The sequence below is a fragment of the Mustela lutreola genome, chromosome 6 (assembly GCF_030435805.1).
Source record: "Mustela lutreola isolate mMusLut2 chromosome 6, mMusLut2.pri, whole genome shotgun sequence".
Classification (NCBI taxonomy): domain Eukaryota; kingdom Metazoa; phylum Chordata; class Mammalia; order Carnivora; family Mustelidae; genus Mustela; species Mustela lutreola.
In genome coordinates, this window is record NC_081295.1 from 44,313,994 (window position 1) to 44,338,955 (window position 24,962).

The 24,962-nt window shown below is 35.5% G+C and overlaps 1 protein-coding gene across 6 annotated transcripts in view; it reads left to right on the forward strand.

Moving 5' to 3' along the window:
• The window catches only part of SNX14 (sorting nexin 14), a 101,146-nt gene that overhangs the window by 22,790 nt on the left and 53,394 nt on the right, over positions 1-24,962 (forward strand). For 5 of the 6 annotated variants that reach the window (XM_059177153.1, XM_059177150.1, XM_059177154.1 and 2 more), the window contains exons 5-12: positions 542-585; positions 2,911-2,998; positions 7,181-7,265; positions 13,898-14,054; positions 15,949-16,024; positions 16,967-17,011; positions 17,104-17,184; positions 17,283-17,397. In XM_059177153.1, the coding sequence (XP_059033136.1) occupies positions 542-585; positions 2,911-2,998; positions 7,181-7,265; positions 13,898-14,054; positions 15,949-16,024; positions 16,967-17,011; positions 17,104-17,184; positions 17,283-17,397 (691 nt within the window). The remainder of the gene's footprint in view (positions 1-541; positions 586-2,910; positions 2,999-7,180; positions 7,266-13,897; positions 14,055-15,948; positions 16,025-16,966; positions 17,012-17,103; positions 17,185-17,282; positions 17,398-24,962) is intronic. The other variant, XM_059177152.1, reaches the window with a different exon arrangement.

The window sequence follows — 24,962 nt, forward strand, 5'->3', positions numbered from 1 at the left end:
AAAACATTATTAGTACCCCAGAAGTCCCCCTCATACTCCTTTTTAGTCACTATTCTCCCTTTAGAAGCAATTTGATGGCTAATTTTGACCCCTTATGTAAGTCTGACCTACTTGTTTCTTCATTTTATTCTGGGAATACTGACTTATAGAGAGAGTCAGGAATTCATAAGACTAACCTATTATTTTCCTTCTTTCCATAGAACTTTCAGTTCAGTGAAGCTTCAGAGTCAGGAACAATTTAAGTTTGTTGTTGTTTTTTTAATTGTGGGAATGTTTAGAAATGTGTGTTTCATTCTAATAGTATTATTTCTTTTTATGGAGTTTCATGGTTTTCAAAGTATTTTCTCATATGTTCTGTTTGATCATCGCAATTAACCATGTAAGGTTGACAGTATATGTCATGTGAAAGTATGATACTAGATGTCAATATTTGGGATAATAAAATTGATTTTTGGTAATATACATTATTTGGTCATATGGTTTATTTTCCTAGAATTAGTTAATTAATTTGATTTTTCTTTAAAAACTAATTTTTATGCAGGTTCTTGAATTAGTGTTGGAAAACTTTGTTTATCCATGGTACAGGTAAGTTCTCTCTATAAGACCTTTTTTTTTTTTTTTTAGTGAATACGATTAAGTGTGCTAATGAAGCGTTACCAGTGTAGGCCAGGATTTCTCAGCTTTGACACTATTGACATTTTAGGCCAAATAATTCTTTGTTGTGGGGGGCTGTCCTGTGCATTGTGGGATATTTAGCAGAATTGCTGGCCTTTTTGCATGAGATACTAGTAGCAGCCCCTCATCTTTTTACTTGTGACCGCCAAAAATATCTTCAGAGATTGCCATATGTTACCTGGGAGTCATGATTGGCCCTAGTAAGTACGTAATCAGTTAACAGTTTAGTGATAGCAAAGAAGAAAAAAACCTTGGCTGCTTTTTGAAAGAAAATCAGCTTAGAGAATTCCTCATCACTCCTAAATGGAGTGACCTGATTTTTATTTTATTTTATTTTATATTCTTAAGTGATTTGGGAAGCACTTCATGGTTCTTTTTTTTTGTTTTGTTTTTTGGTTTTTTCTTTTTTAAAGATTTCATTCATTTATTTGAGAGAGAGAGCAGAGAGCACAAGTGGGGAATGGGAGGAGAGGGACAAAGGAATACAGAGAAGCAGTCTCCTCACTGAGTAGGGAGCCCAGTGTGGGGCCTCCATCCCAGGACCTTGAGATACATGTCCCAAGCCTAAGGCAGGTGCCCAGGGGGCTGAGGCACCCAGGTGCCCCGATTTAATAGTTTATATGCACTTTTTACATTTAAAATAATTGTACATTTAGAGGAAAAGTATATATTCAGATATTCAGTAAATTGAAAGATAATTTTAATAGAATTTTCCTAAGATATTAATGATTTTTCCAAAGTAACTTGTTTTTAGTATCTTCTATTGGACATACAAGTGCCCTGTGCCTTGAAGGATATAGAAAATTGTTTAGATCTGAAAAATTAATCTAATTTGAGAATCAGAAATTCATAATATATATTAAATAAATAAATGTTGTCTTAAAAAAGTATCATGTATTTAGTTACATAATTGAACACTTATACCTATATGACCTATAGATGTAATATTTAAAGGCATCTATCCTAATTTTATATATTTTGAATTTTCACATTAAAAAATGCTAGTAGGCAAGATGCTCTCTAGTATTAAACTTAATATCCAGTTTATTATATTTTCCTGAAAAGCTATGAAAATTAATATTTTTATGTTGGATTTCACTTAAATATAGTGGCATTTGCCACTTAAGTAAAGCTGTTAGTAAGTCTTTTTGTAAAATGAATCCTTGTGAAGACTCTCCCCACCCCCACCCATGTCCTGACTCTTCATAAGAGCTGGCTGTATTTCTAAATGGTAAGGTATGTATTTTCTCCTCAGTGTAGTTATTGATGCTGGAATAGTCACTTCCCTGGGGTTAATAGTGGAAGGCTTGATTAATACAATTATCTTTGTTATTCTGCCAAGGGACTTAATAGCACCATCTTCAAGTTGAGGATAATACCATTATATATACCTTTCTTGCTTGCTTTGAGTGGGGAAGTGTCCTAATTCTTTTAGGGACCTCATGGCTTCAGGAAAATGAAAAGTAGTTCCTCAGATAAAGGTTGTCAAAATTTCTGTGGGGTTAAGGGGGTAAGAGAAGAATAAATGAAACAAGATGGGATTGGGAGGGAGACAAACCATAAATGACTCTTAATCTCACAAAACAAAGTGAGGGTTGCTGGGGGGAGGGGGTTTGGGAGAGAGGGGTGGGGTTATGGACACTGGGGAGGGTATGTGCTATGGTGAGTGCTGTGAAGTATGTAAACCTGGTGATTCACAGACCTGTACCCCTGGGGATAAAAATATATGTTTATAAAAAATAAAAAATTAAAAAAAAATGTAAAAAAAGTTTGCATTTCAGTTAATTTTCTTTCTCAAATAGAACACATTTTTTTTTACCTTTTAGAATTAGTTTATATTATTAACAATAAATATTTTAAACTAATTAAAAATTTTGTATTAATTCTGTTACTCCTCCAAAATTATTGTTTTATTTCTTATAAATTACTTTGAGAATGCTTAGAAAACGTTTGGAGTATTGTAAAAATATGACTTTGTACATGTAGTTGTCTACAGGGAAATATATACTACAATTTAGTTAATAATGATTATGTCTTGGTACTAGGATTATGGGAGATGTCTATTTTTTCTTTGTACATTTTTATTTTTTATTCTGTAATGTAACATATTATTAAAAAAGCAAAGAAAACATAAATGGAAAAAAAGAGGAAGTTCTAAACTTTACTTGGTTTCTAGAAGGAGTAGCTATGTGTTTCTCTGAGCTTTTAAATGCTTGCTTTTCTCCTTAATTGAAGGGATGTAACAGATGATGAGTCCTTTGTTGATGAACTAAGAATTACATTACGGTTTTTTGCATCTGTCTTAATTCGAAGGATTCACAAGGTAAATATTTATAATGAGAAATTTGGGAATTGGAGGTTTTATTATTACTAGAGATTTTTAAAAATCTTAGTTTACTCTATCCTGATAAATTTTACTTTCTTTAATGCTTAGGTATCTTGGCTTGTGGTAATTAGAAATAAGACAGCTATAGGAAAAAAAGTCATGTTCCTGTTAGATGAATTTACTGAGTAAATGGTGATGATTATGATCTACTTTTTAAAAAGAAATTTAAGCCATATTATGTTTATGTTTGGGTCTTTATCTATATATAGTCACAGTGTGTTGGCTGTAGATAGACATGCTTGTATATTGCCTTGTCAGTTTGATAGAATTGGTATATATCTATAATTAGTAAATAAAGATAAATCTTGCTAAATGTTTCTATATTTTTTTGAGAAATTAATATAGTCAACCACTATAGAAAAGATAGGGAAAAAATATGAATAAGCAGTTCACAAAAGAAAAATAGAAAAATGACCAATAAATGCTGAAAATATGTTGTCTACTTCAAATAAATATCATTTTTTGATGAGATGCTACTCTCTTGCCTGTTGGATTGGGAACGATAAAGAATGATAATGTCTAGTAATGGTGATTGTGGGGAAAGAGGCAAAGCAAGTACAAATCCAAATTGGTGTAATTCTTACACTGGAAGGCAGTTTGATAATCTCTATTAAAAGACTTAAAAATGTCTATACTGCCAAATTTAATTTTGTTTTTGTTAATATGTTTTGAAGAAATAATCAGAAATGTATATAAAAATGTATGCTCAAAGATTCATTGTGGTATAATTTATAATAAGGAAAACTTAAAAAAAGCTGATGTCTAATGATAAGATTGTCCATTAAAATATAGTACATGCCAATTATAGAATTCTGTGTAGCCATGAAAAATCATTTTATAGAATAGTACTTATTTACATGAGAAATTATTTTTCTTATATAATCAAGTGGAAAAGTTTGGAAAAGAATATATGTAGTATTTTTCCACATTGAAAACAAAGATCACATATTAAAGCTTATTATTATGTATATTAAGGACATATAACCTTATCACTGTTAATTTACTATTATGGTGGGTTGATGCTGATTTTTGGTTCTTTCTGGGCATTTCTTTCTGTTCACCTTTTTTTTTTTGTATGAGCGTTTTACTATTTTGTAAATTGAAAAAAGTGGATAAAATTAATCATATTGTTTAATAAAAGTCTAAGGCAGCTGTATAGACTTTAAAATTGGAATAAAAGATTCGGTAAAAAATACCAATTCGTTGATGATAAGCCACTTAAATTACAACTTAGAGGAAGTCAAATAAAATTGATCAAAAAGCTAACTCATTACAATAAAGTTATCTATAGGTATTACTTAGTAGAATAGTTCTGCTCTGTTAGGCTTTGTGATAGCCTAGTGATTTTAAAATCAAAGTACTTCATACTTGGATTGCATTATATGTATTTTTTGGTAGCAGCTTTATTGAGGTCTACTTTGTATACCAGACAGTTCACCTATTTGAAATGTATGATTCAGTGGTTTTTAGCATATTCCTGGATTTACACAATCATTACCACAATTTTATAACATTTTTATCACTCAAAAAGAGACCTCATACCCTTTAGCCATAAATCCTATTCTCTCATGCTCTTAGATCTAGTCACTAGCCCATCTACTCTCTGTCTCTATAGATTTGTTTATTCTGGATATTTCATATAAATGGAATCATGTAATATGTGGCCTGTTCTCATTGGTTATTTTTGACTTGGCATAATGTTTCCAAAGTTCATCCATGTTATGTTGTAGCATGTATTAGTACTTCTTTCATGTCTGAATAATAGTCTATTGTGTGGATATGCCACATCTTGTTTATTTATCCATCAGTTGATAGACATTTGGATTATTTCCACTTTTTGGCTGTTACGGATAATCCTGCCATAGCATTTGTGTGCAGGTGTTTTTGATGGTTATAGGGATATGTGTTTTCACTTTTCTTGGGTATATACCTAGGAGTATAATTGTTGAATCAAATGGTAAGTCTGTTTAAGTATTTTTTTTTTAAAGATTTTATTTATTTATCAGAGAGAGAGAGGGGGAGAGAGCGAGCACAGGCAGACAGAATGGTTGGCAGAGGCAGAGGGAGAAGCAGGCTCCCTGCTGAGCAAGGAGCCGATGTGGGACTCGATCCCAGGACGCTGGGATCATGACCTGAGCCGAAGGCAGCTGCTTAACCAACTGAGCCACCCAGGCATCCCCTGTTTAAGTTTTTGATTAAGTGCCAGACTCTTTTCCAAAGTGGCTGCCATTTTATATTCCCACCAGTAGTATTTGAGGGTTCTGATTTTTCTATATCCTTGCCAGAACTAGTATCATCTCATTTTCTTACTCTAACCACACCTAATGGTTATGAAGTGGTATCATTTTGGCTTTGATTTGCATTCCCCTGATCACTTATGACATTGAACATCTTTTCATTTGCTTATTGGCTAATTGTATTTTTTTTTTTAGGAGTAATGTCAATTCAAATTATTTGCCTATTTTTTCACTGGGTTGTCTATGTATTATTGAGTTGTAAGAGTTCATACATATGATTTGCAAATATTTTCTTCTGTTTTCTGGATGGTTAAGCTTTCTGTCCTTTCTTTTCATTTTATCTGCATAACTGTCCCAGCAGATAAGTGGGTCATTATCATACCCATTTTATAGGAAGTACCTTTGTCAAAGTGTTAGAAGTAGAGTTAATGGGCCAACAATTGTGCCTGGTCATCTTATTCGTAGTACAGTGTTCTGTCCCTGATAGCATTGCCTAAATAATGTAAATTGGCAGTTTGGGAATAATGAAAACAAAGTACATGTTTGTTTGTTTTTTTTCAAGTTTAGTGGTGAGCCCATTATTTTACCATTTTGAATCTGACCTGGGGTCTCTAAAATGGATCTTAGAAAAGGAAAATTTTTGCAAGTGTTCTCCAAGATTTTATAAAACATTTGAAAATGAAAACATCCTATTTATTTGATAAATATTACAGCAACCTATAGTCACTGAGGACGAGAAGCCAGAGAGAAATGAAGAGTAATATTATTTTGCAACAAATTATATTATCAACAAAAATATTCTCTCTTATTGAATATGTGTGATCTTATATAGCTAAAAGATATCTGTAAACTGCTCTGGGTTTTACTGGTAAATCACTAAAAATTGGGGGTTTATGATCCATCACACTTAGTAAAAAAGCCTCTGATTCCCTACCACTTGCTTAATATGGAATTTAAAAATAATTGAAACGTTGCCACAAAACTTTGCTATGATGCAATTTTTTCATGTCTTTGATAAAGGGAAAATGTGTTGAGTTTTGTGGTTGAAGTCCACTGAACATACTTTTTGGTGATTCATTTCATTTGCAATTCAATTTTAGTTATTTTTTGTCTCCCTTATGTGTGTACATATAGGTCTTCAGTCCTCTATCACTAACCTATCATAGTCACTACAGTTTCCAGCCTTCAAGGTGAAAAATGTCTGTGGGGAATCATGAAATACAATATTATTCCAAAATAGAATGCGTCTATATAGCTTAAAATCAAGATTTATCTTGTAAGCTGAATAAAAAATTCTTCATTTTTAAGTAACCTTAATAAACAGAAACTTATGGCCCCAAAGGGATGATACGTTACTTGAGATTTTTCTTTCAGTGTATTTAAAAGAAACACATTAAAGAAATCAAGAGTAGGGGGGCCTGGGTGGCTCAGTGGATTGAGCCGCTGCCTTCGGCTCAGGTCATGATCTCGGGGTCCTGGGATCGAGTCCCGCATCGGGCTCTCTGCTCGGCAGGGACCCTGCTTCCCTCTCTCTCTCTCTCTGCCTGCCTCTCTGTCTACTGTGATCTCTCTCTGTCAAATAAATAAATAAAATCTTTAAAAAAAAAAAGAAATCAAGAGTAAAGGTACTATTTTGTGGAGAAATTTAGTATAGATAATGCATGCATATTAAGGTATATTTTCTTTAGTGTGATAAACTGTCTAACGTTGGAGTTAGTATGATCCAATAATATAAAGCACTTTTAATTACATTTTTGAAAGATTTTAAATAATATCTCTAATTTTTAAGATCATGCGTTCCAGTATCTTAAATATCGTGCTCCTGCCATTGTAACTCATTAAATGTTTTAAAAAGTTTTATTTTAATGTTGAATTTTTCTAGGTGGATATTCCATCTATTATAACCAAGAAACTATTAAAAGCAGCAATGAAGCATATAGAAGTGATAGTTAAAGCCAGTCAGAAAGGTAATAGTTTTCTACTACTTCTACTACTACTACGTCTAAGTGATTTTTTAATATACCAACTTTTACCTTAAATACCTAAGTGTGATTACTGATGCATTAACTCATATTCACAAATGCTGTGCAAGTATTCCTTCACCCCAAAATCCTTTTCAGTACTTTGTTTATTGTATAAGTGATTGTGAAAACTCAGAAATCTATGAACATTAAAATATACTTAGTTAACTCTTAGATATAATATTGATGACTTTCATCTTCTTTTGGATGATAGTCTCTTGCCTTTATTACTCCCTCTGAGGTATCTCTCATATCTCTTCCCCCTTTCCCTTAATGATTTCAACAGTTTTGACCTATTCCAGCCCATCCTATATATTGCTACCATGTTAATTTCACACTACTACAATTCTCATGTTATCTCTCTACTAAAAAAAAAATTAGTGACTCTATTATAGACTCTAAATTGTATATTTAAGTACTTCCTAGTCAAATATTTTAATTTACTCTTGTCTCTATGTATTATGTGTTGGCTGGGATCACCTATTTGTAGGTTTTTGTGAATGTCCTGGTCTTTTATACTGTCATGATTTTCACATAGCAAACATTTTCTCATTTCTCGTTGAATGAATGAAATCTTTATTTGGGGGGCACCTGGGTGACTCAGTGGGTTAAAGCCTCTGTCTTCAGCTCAGGTCATGATCTCAGGGTCCTGGGATCGAGCTCCACATTGGGCTCTCTGCTCAGCAGGGAGCCTGCTTTCCTTCCTCTCTCTGCCTACTTGTGATCTCTGTCTCTGTCAAATAAATAAATAAAATCTTAAAAAAAAACATTAAAAAAAAGAGAAATCTTTATTTGGGACTTTTATTGCTCTTAGTGCAAACAGAATTTTTATTTTTTAAAAAAATTACATGTTCGGGGTGCCTGGGTGGCTCAGTGGGTTAAAGCCTCTGCCTTCAGTTCAGGGTCATGATCTTAGTGCCCTGGAATGGAGCCCCGCATCAGGCTCTCTGCTCAGCAGAGAGCCTGCTTCCTCCACTCTCTCTGCCTGCCTCTCTGCCTACTTGTGATCTCTTTCTATCAAATAAATAAAATCTTAAAAAAAAATTACTTCTGTGCTCTATACTTGGTTCTTTGCAAAACTGATTTTTCCTTATGTTTGCATTTGGTATTCTTTGTGAGTGCTTTCCCAGTGCTTTTGGTATTCTTTGTTAACGCTGCATACTACTCCATGTAGTAACTGTGTAGAAGAGGTTTCATATTTTGAAACCTCTTTGAAATGAAAGTTTTCAAATTTTCATATTGGTCCTATGGTCATATTTTCTGGTAATTACTACACATTATATTCCCCTTCTGGAAATTCCCAGTTAATACCAATCTCTGCGTAGTCTTGCAGCAAAGAAGTGGTTTTAACTATTTAAATAGTTTTTAATTTCCCACATCCCAAATCTCTTTGAGTACAGAAGTAATTTTCCCTCCCTTATCATATCAGTTAATATAAGGAGTTCATTTGGGGAAATTATGTTCTAGGCAGAGTTGAATAAAAATAAATAAAATTATTATTTTATTTGTTTTTGATATAAATAATTCCTCAGTTGTGAGAAGCATTTCAAGTTATATTTAAAATTTTTTTCTGTTCTCATCTTATAACAACTAAAAATAGCTTTACTTAGAGATAAAAAGTAGAAGTTTGATATGTGTAATTTGTTAAATTAAAAATAAACTTAAAAATATTGTGCTGTTACTGGCAAAAACAAATTAGAAGATAGCAATTGTTTTGTAGCCATTTGGTCAAGGGTACTTGACTATCAGGAAAAAAAAAAGGAGATGTGGGTTTTTTTATTAGTAAATTTATTATTATAATTTTTAAAAGATTTTATTTATTTATTTGAGAGAGAGGCAGTGTGAGAGAGAGATCATGAGCAGGGGTGAGGAGTAGAGGGAGAAGCAGGCTCCCTGATGAATAGGGAGCCTAATGCAGGACTTGATCCCTGGACCCTTAGATCATTACCTGAATCAAAGGCAGACATTAACTGACTGAGCTACGCAGGCAGCCTAATATTATTATTACTATTTTTAAAGATCTATTTTTAAATCTCTACACCAAACATAGGGCTCAAACTCACAACCTAGAAATCAAGAGTCACATGATCCACTGACTAGCCAGCCAGGAGCCTCAATAAATTTTATTCTTTATTTTTAAAATTATTTATTTATTTTAAATATTTTATTTATTTATTTGACAGAGAGAGCTAGAGAGAGAACACAAGTAGGCAGAGCAGCAGGCAGAGGGCCCGGGAGAGGCAGGGTCTCTGCTGAGCAGGGAGCTGATGTGGGGCTCAATCCCAGGAATCTGGGATCATGAACTGAGTGAAGGCAGACGCTTAACTGACTGAGCCACCAAGGTGCCCTACATTTCTATTTTCTTTTTTATTTTTTAGAGATTTTATTTATTTATTTATTTATTTGATGGAGATCACAAGTAGGCAGAGGCAGGTAGAGATAGAGAGGGGGGAAGCAGGCTCCCTGCTGAGCAGAGAGCCCGATGCGGGACTCCATCCCAGGATCCTGAGTTGAAGGCAGAGGCTTTAACCCACTGAGCCACCCCGGTGCCCTAAATTTTATTTCTTAGAGCAGTTTTAAGTTTATAAAAAAAATTGAGCAGAAAGTATAGAGTGGCCATATATCTTTTTTCCCCATTAACATCTTTTTTTTTTTTTTTTTAAGGTTTTATTTATTTATTTGACAGAGAGAGAAACAGTGAGAGAGGGAACACAAGCAGGGGGAGTGTGATAGGAAGAAGCAGACTTCCCCTGAGCAGGAAGCCGGACACAAGGCTCTGTCTTGGGACCCTGGGATCATGACCCTAGCCCCTAGCTGAAGGCAGATGCTTAATGGCTGAGCCACCCAAGCGCCCCCTCATTAACATCTTTAACTAGTTGGTACATTTGTTACTACTGATCCATCAATATTGATACATACTGTTAACTAAAGTCCACAGTTTTCATTAGGGTTTACTCTTTGTATTGTACATTCTATGGGTTTTGACAAATGCATAATGCCATGTATCTGCCATCAGTGAATAGTTTCACTGCCTTGAAAATTGCCTTAAAAAACCCTAATTCGGGTTGCCTGGGTGGCTCAGTTGGTTAAGTATCTGCCTTCAGCTCAGCTTGTGATCCTGGGGTCCTGGGACCGAGTCGGCATAGGGCTTCTTGCTTAGTGGGGAGCCTGCTTCTCCCTCTGCTGGCCGCTCCCCCTGCTCGCGTTCCCTCTCTCTCTCTGACAAATAAATAAATAAAATCTTAAAAAAAAATCCCTCATGTTTCACACAGACATCTCTATCTCTTTCCTTCATGAACCTCTGGCAACCATTGAACTGCACAGTTTTGCCTTTTCTAGATGTGATATGTTGGAATTATACTGTAGCCTTTTGAGGCTGGTTTCTTTTATTTAAAAATATGGATTTAGGGCTTCTCCATGTCTCTTCATGGCTTGATAGCTCATTTCTTTTTACTGCTAAGTTATATTCCAACGTATGAATGTGCCACAGTTTGTTTATCCATTCACCTATTGAAGGACATCTTGCTTGCTTCCAAGTTTTGGCAGTTATGAATAAAGCTGCTGTAAATATTTGTGGGCAGGTTTTTATGTGGGAGAAGTATTTTTAATATAGTCTTTGTTCTGAAGACTAACACTTTGAGGGCAACCCTGTCAGGACTCCTCTCACTCTTGAATGCTTTTTTGGTATCTTCACTTAATAAACTTCTATCACTTCACTCATTTAAAAAAAAAAAAAAAAAAGGACAAACACTTTGAATGCAGGCTATGAGTAAAAGGAGACATCTTTTTATTTTTAGTTGAATTAATCAATTTATATAATACATATATGTACACCCACACACAAACCAGTTTGAAGTTAATTGTTGAGTCTTTACAAGGGAGGGGTTGCTAATTTGCTACAATTTGCAAAAAATGATTCCCAGTTATAAAATCACCGTAAAATGCTAGGTTGAATTAATTAATAACATTGTAATGAGATTCATAGAATTAAAGCCCGAGATTATTAGAAGGACTTTTATTTTATTCGAAGGTCTTGGTATTCTAAATATTATGACAGTGAATTAGATAGCCTTGTAAAGAAGGTTTTCAGATTTTTGAATTTTCATTTTTTTAATATATAGATTTGTTTTCTAAATTCTTTGGCTCCATAATTGTGCTTAACTCATAAAGTAATTAAAGGTTCATCTCTTCATTCATGTTCCTTTTATTCTTTCAGTATTTTCTCTGTAATCTGCCTCTTGAGAATAGGGATTATGTAAGATGTTTTCTGTGTGTGTACTCTCACGGCCTTTAGAAATACTGAATGAATATACATTAGAAGCACTGGCTTAATTTAAATTCAGTAACACATTGTGCAGAAGGACTTTACTCTCTAGTCTTTCATCCTGAAGATAGTTGTTTGTCATGGATTCTAGAGAACTTTCCTTTTTTGGTCTGAAAACGCTAACTCTTAAGGCAATATAGATGTACTGATGATTCGTGAGGACTAATTCATGCTCTGTTTTCCAGCATCTATATTTTGCTTATTTTCCCAATTAAGATTTTCCTCCCTATATTCTTTTATCTTATGCCTGATTTCTTTATTTTCTCATTATTTAGAACCACAAAGAACCCTCTTGTCTGACAGTTGTTGAATAGATTCCAATCTGGTGTTTTAATTTTTTTTTTTTTTAAAGATTTTATTTATTTATTTGACAGAGAGAAATTACAAGTACACTGAGAGGCAGGCAGAGAGAGAGAGAAGGAAGCAGGCTCCCTGCTGAGCAGAGAGCCCAATGTGGGACTCGATCCCAGGACCCTGAGATCATGACCCGAGCCAAAGGCAGCGGCTTAACCCACTGAGCCACCCAGGCGCCCCTGGTGTTTTAATTTATATACTATGTGTATTCACACATTAATCACATTGAATCACCTTGAATGTTACAATCTTATGCATTTTGCATGATGATTTTTCAGTGTTTATAATTTTTTTTTTTTTTTTTTTTTTTTTTAAAGATTTTATTTATTATTTATTTGACAGAGAGAGAGAAATCACAAGTAGGCAGAGAGTCAGGCAGAGAGAGAGAGAAGCAGGCTCCCGCTGAGCAAAGAGCCCGATGCGGGGCTCGATCCCAGGACACTGAGATCATGACCTGAGCCGAAGGCAGTGGCTTAATCCACTGAGCCACCCAGGCGCCCCTCAGTGTTTATAATTGCTTAACTATTTACTGATGTGGGAATGGAAGCTCATAGGGATTATATCATTTGTTCAAGATCATATCAGTTTGTTCAGTAGAGTTGGAATTTAGCATGGCTTAGTCTCATTGTAAATTCCAGCTATGACAAACATTTTTAAAAAACCTGCACCCCAAATTCTTGCAGAAAAATGCTTAGTAAATAAATGCATAATGATGAAATAAAATGCATTTCTTGTACTAACTACATCCATCTTCGCCAGGCCTTCTTTTGTATCTCAGGCACAGATAGCCTTAATATATCTTCTTAGTACTCACATTTTAGAATGCATATATTGGCCTTTTGTGGGTAAACATGCTTGCGTTCTCTTTGGATAAAAATAGAAGAAAATAGTAAAAAACAAATGCCATTGAATTAGTGTTAAGATTCTTTTCATAGGCTTCATGATTTTAAAACTCGGCACAGAGTGCAAATAGGGAAAAGCATGACTTGTTTTCCTCCTTGTCTTTTTGAGGTCTGTAAAAAGAAGTGACAATGCTATCACCTTTAAGTTAAAATATTAGTGTTGGACACCTGGATGACTCAGTCAGTTAAGCCTCCGACTGTTTGATTATGGCTCAGGTCCCTGATCTCAGTGTTAGGAGATCCAGCCTGGTGTCAGGCTCTACACTCAGCACAGAGTCTGCTTAAGATGCTCTCCCTCTGCCCCTCCTCTCTGCCTTCCCACTCCCGCTACATACTCTTTCCTAAAATATTAGTTGAGGGCTTGGCCTTTTAAGAAAGCTTTCTGTTAATGTAAGTTTTTATCATCACTTAATGTTTATTAAGTAATTTATTTGTTCATGGACTTCTGTGTTACATAGTTCTCTTATATCCTGTACTCTGAGCAGAACACACAGAACTTAACCAAGGAAGCCAGTGCTTTAAAAGGTTATCTGAATGATATAGATGTGAAAGCAGAGACAACAAAGCATTTTTAACAGGGTTTTGTGCGTGTGTTTGTGTGTGTGTGTATTTGCAGAGGATGAACAAGTTATAACATTTGATAACAAAAGCTTTGCATGTGCTAGAGGTTTTTTGTAGTTTTTTCCACTTTTTAAAGTAAATACTTGCTTTTGTTTAGTATCATTTATAAAGTAGTGGTATGAGTTAGATCTTTGTTTTTCATGAGAAAAGGTCTTTATCATTTTTTTGCAAAATTGAAAGACTTATGGTAAGGAAGAAAATTATTCTTTTTATATCCTTTTTGTGAAAAATTTCCTAGTAGAATACATATTGGAAAGAAAGGAGGACTAGGAAAGGAACAACTGTATAAATGGTTTTCTATTTGTTAGTGGAAATGGCTGAAGTTATTTAATGTTGCTTAACTTATTTCAATATATATTTTTAATCTCTATTTATAGTAGAAAATACAGAGTTTTTACAGCAAGCTGCTTTAGAAGAATATGGTCCAGAGCTTCATGTGGCTTTGAGGAGTCGAAGAGATGAATTACACTATTTAAGGAAACTTACCGAACTACTTTTTCCTTATATCTTGCCTCCTAAAGCAACAGACTGCAGGTATAAATAGTCCAGAAAATGTCATAGCAGTATTTGCATACCATGCCATATGTATATTGCTATTCTTGATCATAATAGGAGTATACTAAAACTTGAGATTAACCTATGATCATAGTGACTAACTTTTCATTTAAGAAATATAATTTGTCAGGTTGTAAAATGCCAGGTGTTAATCATGTGTTTAGCACTGATCATGTGTTGTGTTGCTTAGAATTGTTTGGGGGTGAGGGAGTGATCTTGGGAAATCAAGATAAATATGAGTCAATCAGCTTTTTTATTTGAGATCATTATACTTTGTTAATTTCTTGGTGTTCCATTTTAAAGACATAAGCATTGTGCCTTTGAACAAACTAAACAGACTGAATTTGTGTTTTAAGATAATACCTGGCAAGAATAATTAGAATTCATCTAGACCATCCTTCTTTGTTCTGGCAGGAACTTGTTTAGATTATTCTATAAAGTTATCTCATCGCTCTTACCCTAATAATTCTTTTTTTTTTTTTTAAGATTTTATTTATTTGGCAGAGAGAGACACATCAAGAGAGAGAACATAAGCATGGGGAGTGGGAGAAGGAGAAGCAGGCTTCCTGCAGAGCAGAGGCCCCAATGTAGGGCTCAATCCTAAGATCATGACCTTAGCCTAAGGCAGGCACTTAACAACTGAGCCACCCAGGTTCCTCTTACCCTAATAATTCTTAAAGGAGAAACCATGGCTTATTTTAAGTAATGTATTCTACTTTTTACTTTATTTTTTTTTAATTTTATTTTTAAGTAATCTCCATGCCAAAGTGGGGCTTGAACTCACAGCCCCTAGATCAAGAGTCGCATGCTCTACCGACTGAGCTGCCAGGCACCCCTAGTGATTTTCCTTATTTCTTTTTATTTTTTATTATTTTTTAAAAGATTATTTATTCGACAGAGAGAGCGCACGTGAGTGTATAAGCAGCGGGGGCAGCAGAGGGAGAAGCATAGGGAGCCCCAGTGGGACTTGATCGAGGACCCTGGAATCATGACCTGAGCCAAAGGCAGATGCTTAACTGACTGAGCTGGTTATACTTTGTTAATTTATGGGCCCCTTAGTGATATATTTTAAATAAATATTACTTTGTAACATATATATTTTTTAAAGATTTTATTTACTTACTTCACACAAAGAGCACAAACAGGCAGAACAGCAGGTAGAGGGAGAGGGAGAAGCAGGCTCCTGATGTTGGGCTCTGTCCCAGGACCCCATGATCATGACCCAGGCTGAGCACAGCTGCTTAATTGACTGAGCCACCCAGACACTCCATAACATAAAGTTTTTATTAAAAATTTTAAATATTTTAATGAAAAAAATTTTTTAAGATTTTATTTATTTGACAGAGAAAGAGATCACAGGTAGGCCGAGAGGCAGGCAGAGAGAGAAGGGAAAGCAGTCTTCTTGCTGAGCAGAGAGTCTAATGCGACGCTTGATCCCAGGACCCTGAGATCATGACTTGAGCTGAAGGCAGAGGCTTAACCCACTGAGTCCCATGCGCCCCTAATTTTAAACAGATTAATGTATAATGTTAATTTAAATGTTTTAATTACAAATTATTTTATTAGTTTTAAGCATTAGTTTAAAAATGTATTAAACATTTTAAGTATTCTGAGGTGGGGTGTGTTTTCTAATGCTCACCCAGATCCCTCCCTTTAAGGAAATGCTTTTTTCTCTTAAACAGTACTCTCTTTTAGCCAGTTCAAGAATCTAAGTATGGTCTGCGAACCATTAGAATGAGCATTACTTGGGAGTTTTTTAGAAATGCAGGATCTTGGGGCATACCTACTGAATCATAGTCTGCATTTTAACAAGATCTCTAGGTAAGAAGTGATGTAAATTACTAAACATGCGCAATATTGTTTGTTTTTTCAGATCCCTGACCTTGCTTTTAAGAGAGATCCTTTCTGGTTCGGTGTTCCTTCCTTCTTTGGATTTCCTAGCTGATCCAGTAAGGCTTAAAAAATGGTTTTAAATTGTGATAAAATACATGTAACATAAAGTTTATCATATTAAATGTTTTTATATGTTCAGTTAAGTGGTATTAAATACATTCATTATTGAGCAACCATCACTACTACCCATCTCTAGAACACTTTCCATTGTACAAAACTAAAATTCTGTACCCATTAATAATTCTCCATTCTTCTTCCCTCTAATCCCCTGGCAACCACCAACATACTAACCTATCTCTATGAATTTGACTACTCTGATACTTCATATACGTGGGCCCATGCGTTGTCTTTTTGTGACTGCCTTATTTCCCTTAGCATAATGTCCCCAAGATTCATCCATGTTGTAGCATATATTAGAATTTCATTCTTTATCAAGGCTGTATAGTATTCCATTGTAGGTATATACCATATTTTGCTATTTATGCATCTACTGATGGACACTTGAGTTGCTTTTATTTTTGAGCCAGTAAGATTTTGAAGAAACAGGAATAATTCATAAACATTTTAAATGCTGAAGTCAGAATAACTTTTCTTTGCCCACTTCTCTAAAAGTGAAACCCTGCATCACATTTACAAAAATTATTTGAGAGACAGTGTGAGCATGAGCTGGGGCCAGGGGCAGAGGGAGAGGGAGAGAATCCTAAGCAGACTCCCTGCTGAGTGTGGAGCCTGACATGGGACTGAGTCCCACAACCTTGAGATCATGACCTGAGGCAAAACCTAGAGTCAGATGCTCAACCGACTGAGACACCCAGGCACCCCCTGCACGACAGATTTTTTAAAGTCCCTCTGTGTTACATGTGTGCAAACACTTTGCCCCTGTTCCATTTGCTTCTTCATTTTTCTAGAGACTTTCACAATATTAAAAAAGCTTTGAGAATTTTAGGCAGAATATAGTAATGGAATTGTTTTCACCTGTGTGTATTATTTTCCATTAGGATACTGTGAATCATTTGCTTATCATCTTCATAGATGACAGTCCAGTAAGTATTGAGCATTAAGTATGAATTTTGATTCATATCTGTCAAAAGCACATAGCACCTTTATTGAACTAATAAATTCTCTTTCTCCAAAGCCTGAAAAAGCAACTGAACTGCCTTCCCCTTTGGTTCCATTCTTGCAGAAATTTGCAGAACCTAGAAATAAAAAGCCATCTGTAAGTACTTTTAGCAATAATATATATTATTTTTGATATGAACAATTTTATCACGTGTTTACATGGTCTTAACTGCTCTTCTCCCATATTGTATCAAGGTGCTGAAGTTAGAATTGAAGCACATCAGAGAGCAGCAAGATCTCTTATTTCGTTTTATGAACTTTCTGAAACAAGAAGGAGCAGTGCATGTATTGCAAATATGTCTGACTGTGGGTGAGGCTTACCTGTGCACTTACTGAAGTCATTATTTCACTTTTTATTTATTAGATTTTAAATACATTTGAATGTTTAGATCAGATCTAATTTTGTAGTTGTCATTGTACTGATTTTCATTTTACCTAGATACTCTCATATCACTTTTTTTTTTTTTTTTTTTTTTTTTTTTTAATTTTTTATTTTTTATAAACATATATTTTTTATATACATATATTTTTATCCCCAGGTCTGTGAATCACCAGGTTTACACACTTCACAGCACTCACCAAATCACATACCCTCCCCAATGTCCATAATCCCACCCCCTTCTCCCCAACCCCCTCCCCCCGGCATCCCTCAGTTTGTTTTGTGAGATTAAGAGTCACTTATGGTTTGTCTCCCTCCCAATCCCATCTTGTTTCATTTATTCTTCTACCCACTTAAGCCTCCCTGTTGCATCACCACTTCCTCATATCAGGGAGATCATATGATAGTTGTCTTTCTCTGCTTGACTTATTTCGCTAAGCATGATACGCTCTAGTTCCATCCATGTTGTTGCATCTCATATCACTTTTGAGTTGTTTCTTAAAAGTGTCCACTCCTTTCCAGACAGGAGCATAACTTAGAACTGACTTCAATCAACTAACTTCTTTTTAAAGTATACCTTAAAAAAATTGAGATATTATTTACACAGTGAAACTCAAAGAACTTAAATGCAGTTTGATCAGTTTTGACAAATCTATACATCTGTGTAGCCTACACTTTTATCAAGATGTAGAACATTTCCATCACCCCTGAAAATTAAGGCCCCTCCCAGATACTCCCACTCGTGCCCTAGCGATCATAGGTCTTGTTTCTCTCACCACAGATTAGTTTTGCCTATACAGTTTCCTTATATAAATGGAGTATATGGTATGTACTCTTTGGTGCCTGGTTTCATTGAGTCAGGGTAATGCTTTTTAAGATGAGTTCATGTTGTGTAGAGGAATATTTTGCTCTTTTTTGTTGTTGTTGACTAGTATTCTTTCGTATGAGTGTACCATGTTTTTTGTTTGTTTTTTAATTTACCTTCCTTGTGGATGAGTATATCTGGACTGCTTTCACTTTTGAGCTATTATGAATGAAATTGCTGTGCACATTCTTGTGTAAGGCTTTCTGTTGGGCATATGTTTAATAACTGGAAGTAGAATTGCTGGGTCACAGGGTGGATACTTTTTTTTTTTTTTATAAGAAACTGCTAAGTTGTTTTTCAGAGTGGTTGTACTATTTTATTTTTTCTAGCAGATGTGTGAGATTCTGGTTGTTCCATACCTTGACCAAAATTTGGTAGTGTTTATCTTTTTAATTTTACCCGTTTTAAAGGGTGTGTGGTATTATCTTACTGTGCTTTTAATTTGCATTTCCCTAATGACTAGTGTTGAGCACTTTATAATATGCTTATTGGCCAGTCATATTATCTTTATACCTGGAAGTGTTTAAGATTAAGAATACATATTCTTAATCTAATCCTTAATTCTTATTCTAATCCTGTTTGCCAAAATTTTTCTTTCTTTGTTTTTTTTTAAGGATTTTATTTATTTGTTTGATAAGAGATCACAAGTAGGCAGAGAGGCAGGCAGAGAGAGGAGGGGAAGCAGGCTCCCGATGAGCAGAGAGCCGGATGCCGGGCTCCATTCCAGGACCCTGGGATCATGACCTGAGCTGAAGGCAGAGGCCCCAACCCACTGAGCAGCACAGAGGCCCCTGGAGTTTTTTTTATTGGAATTGCATTAAATCAGTAGTATAGATCAGCTCAGGGAGTAACGCCATCTTAACAGGATTTGGGTTTCCAGCATATGAACATGGAATATTTTTCCATTCATTTCAGCCTTATTTAATTTCTTTCTATAAAGTTTCATAGTTTTCACTGTAGGTCTTTATGTTTTCTGAAGTATTTGTGTGTGGTATTTAAAATAATTTTTAAATTGTGGCTAATAAACAGAATAGAATTGATTTTTTTGCATATTGACTTTATATCCTCTGCCATTGCTACATTCATTTAATAGTTCTGGTAGCTTTTTTGTACATTTCCTTAAGATTTTTTATGTACGTAATTATGTCATTTGCAAATACAATTTTACTTTTTCCTTTATAGTGTTTAAGCATTTTATTTCTTTTTATTGCCCGTTGCAGTGGCTAGGACTTTTACTATAATGTTGAACCGAAGCAGTAAAAGTTGGCATTCTTGCTTTGTTCCTGATCTTAGGGGGATATCACTTAGTGTTGTACCATTAATTATGGTTTTTTGTTTTGCTTTTTTGCTTTTTTGTTTTTTTGGTAGATACCCTTGGTCAGATTGGGAAAGTTTCCTTCTCTTCCTGGTTTGCTGAGAGGGTTTTTTTTTTTTTTTTAATCATGAATTAATATTAAATTTTTTTTGAATTTTTTTAAAGATTTTATGTATTTTATGTATTTATTATCTCTCTCTCTCAGAGAGAGAAATCACAAGCAGGCAGAGAGAGGTGGAAGCAGGCTCCCTGCCTAGCAGAGAGCCCAATGTGGGGCTCGATCCCAGGACCCTGAGAATACGACCTGAGTTGAAGGCAGAGGCTTTAACCCATGAGCCACCCAGGTGCCCTTGAATGGTTTTAATGCATCTCAGTAACCTGTTTTATCGTCACCGAATTATTTCCATTGTTACCTTATTGTGGAGTTATAATGATGTCCTCTCTTTATTGGTAATTTGTATTTTCTTTTTTCTTAACCTATATTGCTAGGGATTTTATCATATCTATTAATATTTTTGATTTGCTAATTTTCCACTCTTATTTTTATTATTTCTACTTACCTTGAGTTTAACTTACATCTCTTTTTCTGGCTTCTTAATTTTATTTCTATCTTTTTTTTTTTTTTTAACCGAGAGAGATCACAAGTAGACAGAGAAGCAGGCAGAGAGAGAGAGAGGGAAGCAGACTCCCCGCTGAGCAGAGAGCCCGATGCGGGCCTCGATCCCAGGACCCTGAGATCATGACCTGAGCCGAAGGCAGCGGCTTAACCCACTGAGCCACCCAGGCGCCCTCTATCTTCTTTTTGAATATAGGCTTTTTTAAAGATTTTTTTTTTTTTTTTTTTTATCTGACAGAGATCACAAGTAGGCAGAGAGGCAAGCAGAGAGAGAGGAGGAAGCAGGCTCCCTGCAGAGCAGAGAGCCCGATGTGGGGCTCGATCCCAGGACCCTGGGATCATGACCTGAGCCGAAGGCAGAGGCTTAAACCACTGAGCCACCCAGGTGCCCCTGAATATAGGCTTTTTTAAAACTATAAATTTTTCTCTATGAATTGCCATAGCTAAATTCTAAAATTTTGGAGTTTTAGATTTTTTAAAAAAATTTACCTATTTATTTAACAGAGAGCACAAGCAAGAGGAGCAGCCGGCAGAGGGAGAGGGAGAAGCATGTAACCAATGTGGTACTTGAACTCAGGACCCTGAAATCAAGAGTTGTATGCTTTACTGACTAAGCCTGCCAGGTGCCCCCAAATATCTGGTGTTTTTATTATAATTAAGTTTTAAATATTTTAAAATTTACCTCTGGTTTATTTTTTGGCTTTATTTTACCAACATTTGGGGATTTTTAAGATACTTTCCTGTGATGGTTTTCTAATCTAATACTGTTCTCATTAAGGCACCTGGGTGGCTCAGTCAGTTAAACATCTGACTCTTGATTTCAACTCTGGTCATGATCTCAGGGCCTAGGGATTGAGCCCTGCATGGGGTGGGGTGTCCATGCTTACTGGGGAGTCTGCTTGAGGGTTCTCTCTCCCTTGCCCTCTGCTCTCCCCTCACCCCAACTTAAGCACACGTGTGCTGGCTCTCTCTCAAATAAGTAAATAAAGCTTTAAAAAAATACTGGTCTGATCAGACAACATACTCTGTGTGATTCAGTCTTTTGAAATTTATTGGAACTTGTTTTATGGTTCATCCATGTGGTCTGTCTTAAAGAATGTTCCCTGTACATGTGAGAAGAACTTCTGTTTTGTTGTGTTAGGTAGTTTTCTGTAAATGTCAATTAGGTTAAGTTGATGGATTGTCTAAAAATATTCTGTATTCTTTCTTATTTCTTAATGGATTTGCTATTTTTACCTTTAGTTTTATAATTTTTCCATGTATTTTGAACTTTATTAGGTGCAGACACAGGATTGTTATGTGTTTGTGATGAATTTGTCCTTTTATCATTATAAAATGCTCTTTATTTCTGGTAATTCTCTGTCTTGAAGTCAGCCTGGTTTGAGATTAATATAGCTACACTGTCTTTTTCACAAAGGGGCTTGCATTATATGTCTTTTTCTATATGATTAAATTGGATAATATTTCTTACAAACCGCATAGAGTTGACTCTTTTTATTTATTTATTTATATTTAAAGATTTTATTTATTTATCAGAGAGAGGGAGAGAGCGAGCACAGGCAGACAGAATGGCAGGCAGAGGCAGAGGGAGAAGCAGGCTCCCTGCTGAGCAAGGAGCCCGATGTGGGACTCTATCCCAGGACGCTGGGATCATGACCTGAGCCGAAGGCAGCTGCTTAACCAACTGAACCACCCAGGCGTCCCTATTTATTTATTTTTAAAAAAGATTTTATTTATTTATTTGACAGAGAGATCACAAGTGGGCAGAGAAAGAAGCAGGGGGTTGGGGAAGCAGGCTCCTCACTGAGCAGAGAGCCTGATGTGGGACTCCATTCCAGGACCCTGGGATCCTGACCTGAGCGGAAGGCAGAGGCTTTAACCCACTGAGCCACTTACTCGCCCCCTGGAGTTGAATTTTTTTTTTTTTAAAGCTTTTATTTATTTATTCATGAGAGAATGAGTGAGAGAGAGCATGAGAGAGGAGAAGGTCAGAGGGAGAAGCAGACTCCCCAAAGAGCCGGGAGCCCGATGCGGGACTCGATCCTGGAAGTCCGGGATCATGACCTGAGCTGAAGGCAGTCGTTCAACCAACTGAGCCACCCAGGCGCCCAGAATCTTTTTAATAAGAAATTTAGTTTTGTAATCTTTGCTTTCTAGTTGGGGCATGTCGTGTACCTTTATACTTAATGTAATTATTATAGGTTTATTGTTAAGTCTTTGATCTTAGTGTTTATTTTGTATTTCTTCTGTATATTCTTTATTCTTTTACTCCTTTCCTTCCTTTTTTTGGATTATTTGACTATTTTTTAGTATTCCATTTTATCTCTTCTGTTGATTTCATGTCTCTTTCTGTGCTCTTCTCTTTGCTTTAGTGGTTGCTCTGAGATTACACGTCAGTATTTATCACAGTCTTGATTTAAAAATACTTAACTGCTTCAGGAACACTTTAAGAAATTCAGGGTACTTCCAGTTACCCTCTTCTGCCTGATGTAATGTTACATATTTTAATTCTGTGTAGGCTATAAACTCTACAGTACATTGGTATTTCTTCTTCAAACCCTCCACACATGCACACCTCCCCCATTTCGGCCCTTAAATTATTGGTATATTTACCTTCCTGGGTCTTTTTACCTCATTCTGCAGAACCAGGTTTCTGTTTTCTTTCTGCTTTTCTCTTCTGCTGAAAGCAATATTTTTTTTACATTGTAGTACCAATCCAGTGGAGGTAAATTTTCTTAGTTTTTGTCTTTCTTTTAAATTTAAATTCAGTTAATTAACATATAAGTATTACTGTTTTCAGAGGTAGAGGTAAGTGATTCATCAGTCTTCTGTAACACCTAATGCTCATTACATCACGTGCCCTCCTTCACCCAGTTACCCCTTCTCCCCACCCATTTCTCCTCTAGCAATCCTCAGTTTGTTTCCTTTAGTTAGAAGTCTCTCATGGTTTGTCTCTGGCTCTGATTTTGTCTTGTTTTATTTTTCTCCCTCTTTTCCTATGATCCTCTGTTTTGTTTCTTGAATTCCACATATGAAGTGAGATCATGTGATAATTATCTTTCTTTGATTGACTTATTTTGCTTAGCATAATGCCCTCTGGTTCTATCCACGTTGTTGCATTTGGCAAGATTTCATATTTTTGGTGGCTGATTAGTATTCCATTAAAAAAAAAATATATATATATATATATACACACACACACACACACATACACCACATCTTCTTTATGCATTCATCTGTCAGTGGACATGTGGGCTCTTTCCATAGTTTGGCTATTGTGGACATTGCTGCTATAAATGTTGGGGTGGCAGTTGTCCCTTCAGATCACTACATTTGTATCTTTGGGGTAAATCCCTAGTAGTGCCCTTGCTGGGTCATAGGGTAGCTTTGTTTTCAACTTTGTGAGGAGCTTCCATACTGTTTTCCAGAGTGGCTGCACCAGCTTGCATTCTCACCAGCAGAGTGAGAGGGTTCCCCTTTCTCCACATCCTCATCATCTGTCATTTCCTGACTTAATTTTTGACATTCTGACTGGTATGAGGTAGTATGTCATTGTGGTTTTGATTTGTATTTCCCTGATGCTGAGTGATGTGGAGAACTTTTTTAGTGTGTGTTGGCCATTTGGATGTCTTCATTGGAGAAATGTCTGTTCTTGTCTTCTGCCCATTTTTTGACTGGATTATTTGTTCTTTGGGTGTTGAGTTTGATAAGTACTTTATAGATTTTTAGATACTAGCCCTTTATCTGGTAAGACATTTGCAAATATCTACTCTCATTCTGTCTGTTGTCTTTTGGTTTTGTTGACTGTTTGCTCTGCTATGCAAAAGCTTTTGATCTTGAAATATCAGTAGTTCATTTTTGCCTTTGTTTCCCTTGCCTTTGGAGATGTGTTTAGCAAGAAATTGCTGTGGCTAAGGTCACAGAGGTTGCTCCCTATGTTCTTTAGGATTTTGATGGATTCCTGTCTCACATTTACATCTTTCATTGTCTATTTTGAGCCTGTTTTTGTGTGTGGTGTAAGGAAATGGTCCAGTTTCATTTTTCTCCTGTGGCTGTCCAATTTTCGCATCACCATTTGTTGAAGAGACTGTCTTTTTTCCAGTGGATATTCTTCCCTACTTTGTTGAAGATGAATTGACTGTAGAGTTGAGGGTCCATTTCTGGGCCCATTAATCTCTGTGTCTGGTTTTTTTGCCAATACCATACCATCTTGATATTTACAGTTTTGTAATAGAGTTTAAAGGCCAGGATTGTGATGCTGCCAGCTTTGGTGTTCCTTTTCAATATTCCTTTGGCTATTCAGAGTCTTTTTTGGTTCCATACAAATTTTAGGATTATTTGTTTCAGCTCTGTCAAACAGATTGGTGGTATTTTGATAGGGATTGCATTGAATGAACATGGAATTTTTTCCATTTTGTGTCTTCCTCAATTTCTTTTATAAATGTTCTGTAGTTCCTAAAGTATAGATTCTTTACCTCTTTGGTTAGGTTTATTCTTAGGTATCTTATGTTTTTGGGTGTAGTTGTACATGGGATCAACTCCTTAATTTCTCTTTTTTTCCTGTTTCATTGTTAGTGTATAGAAATGCAGCTAACTTCTGTGCATTTATTTTATGTCCTGCCACTTTGCTGAATTCCTGTATGAGTTTTAGCAGTTTTGGGGATGGAGTCTTTTGGGTTTTCCACACAGAGTATACTGTC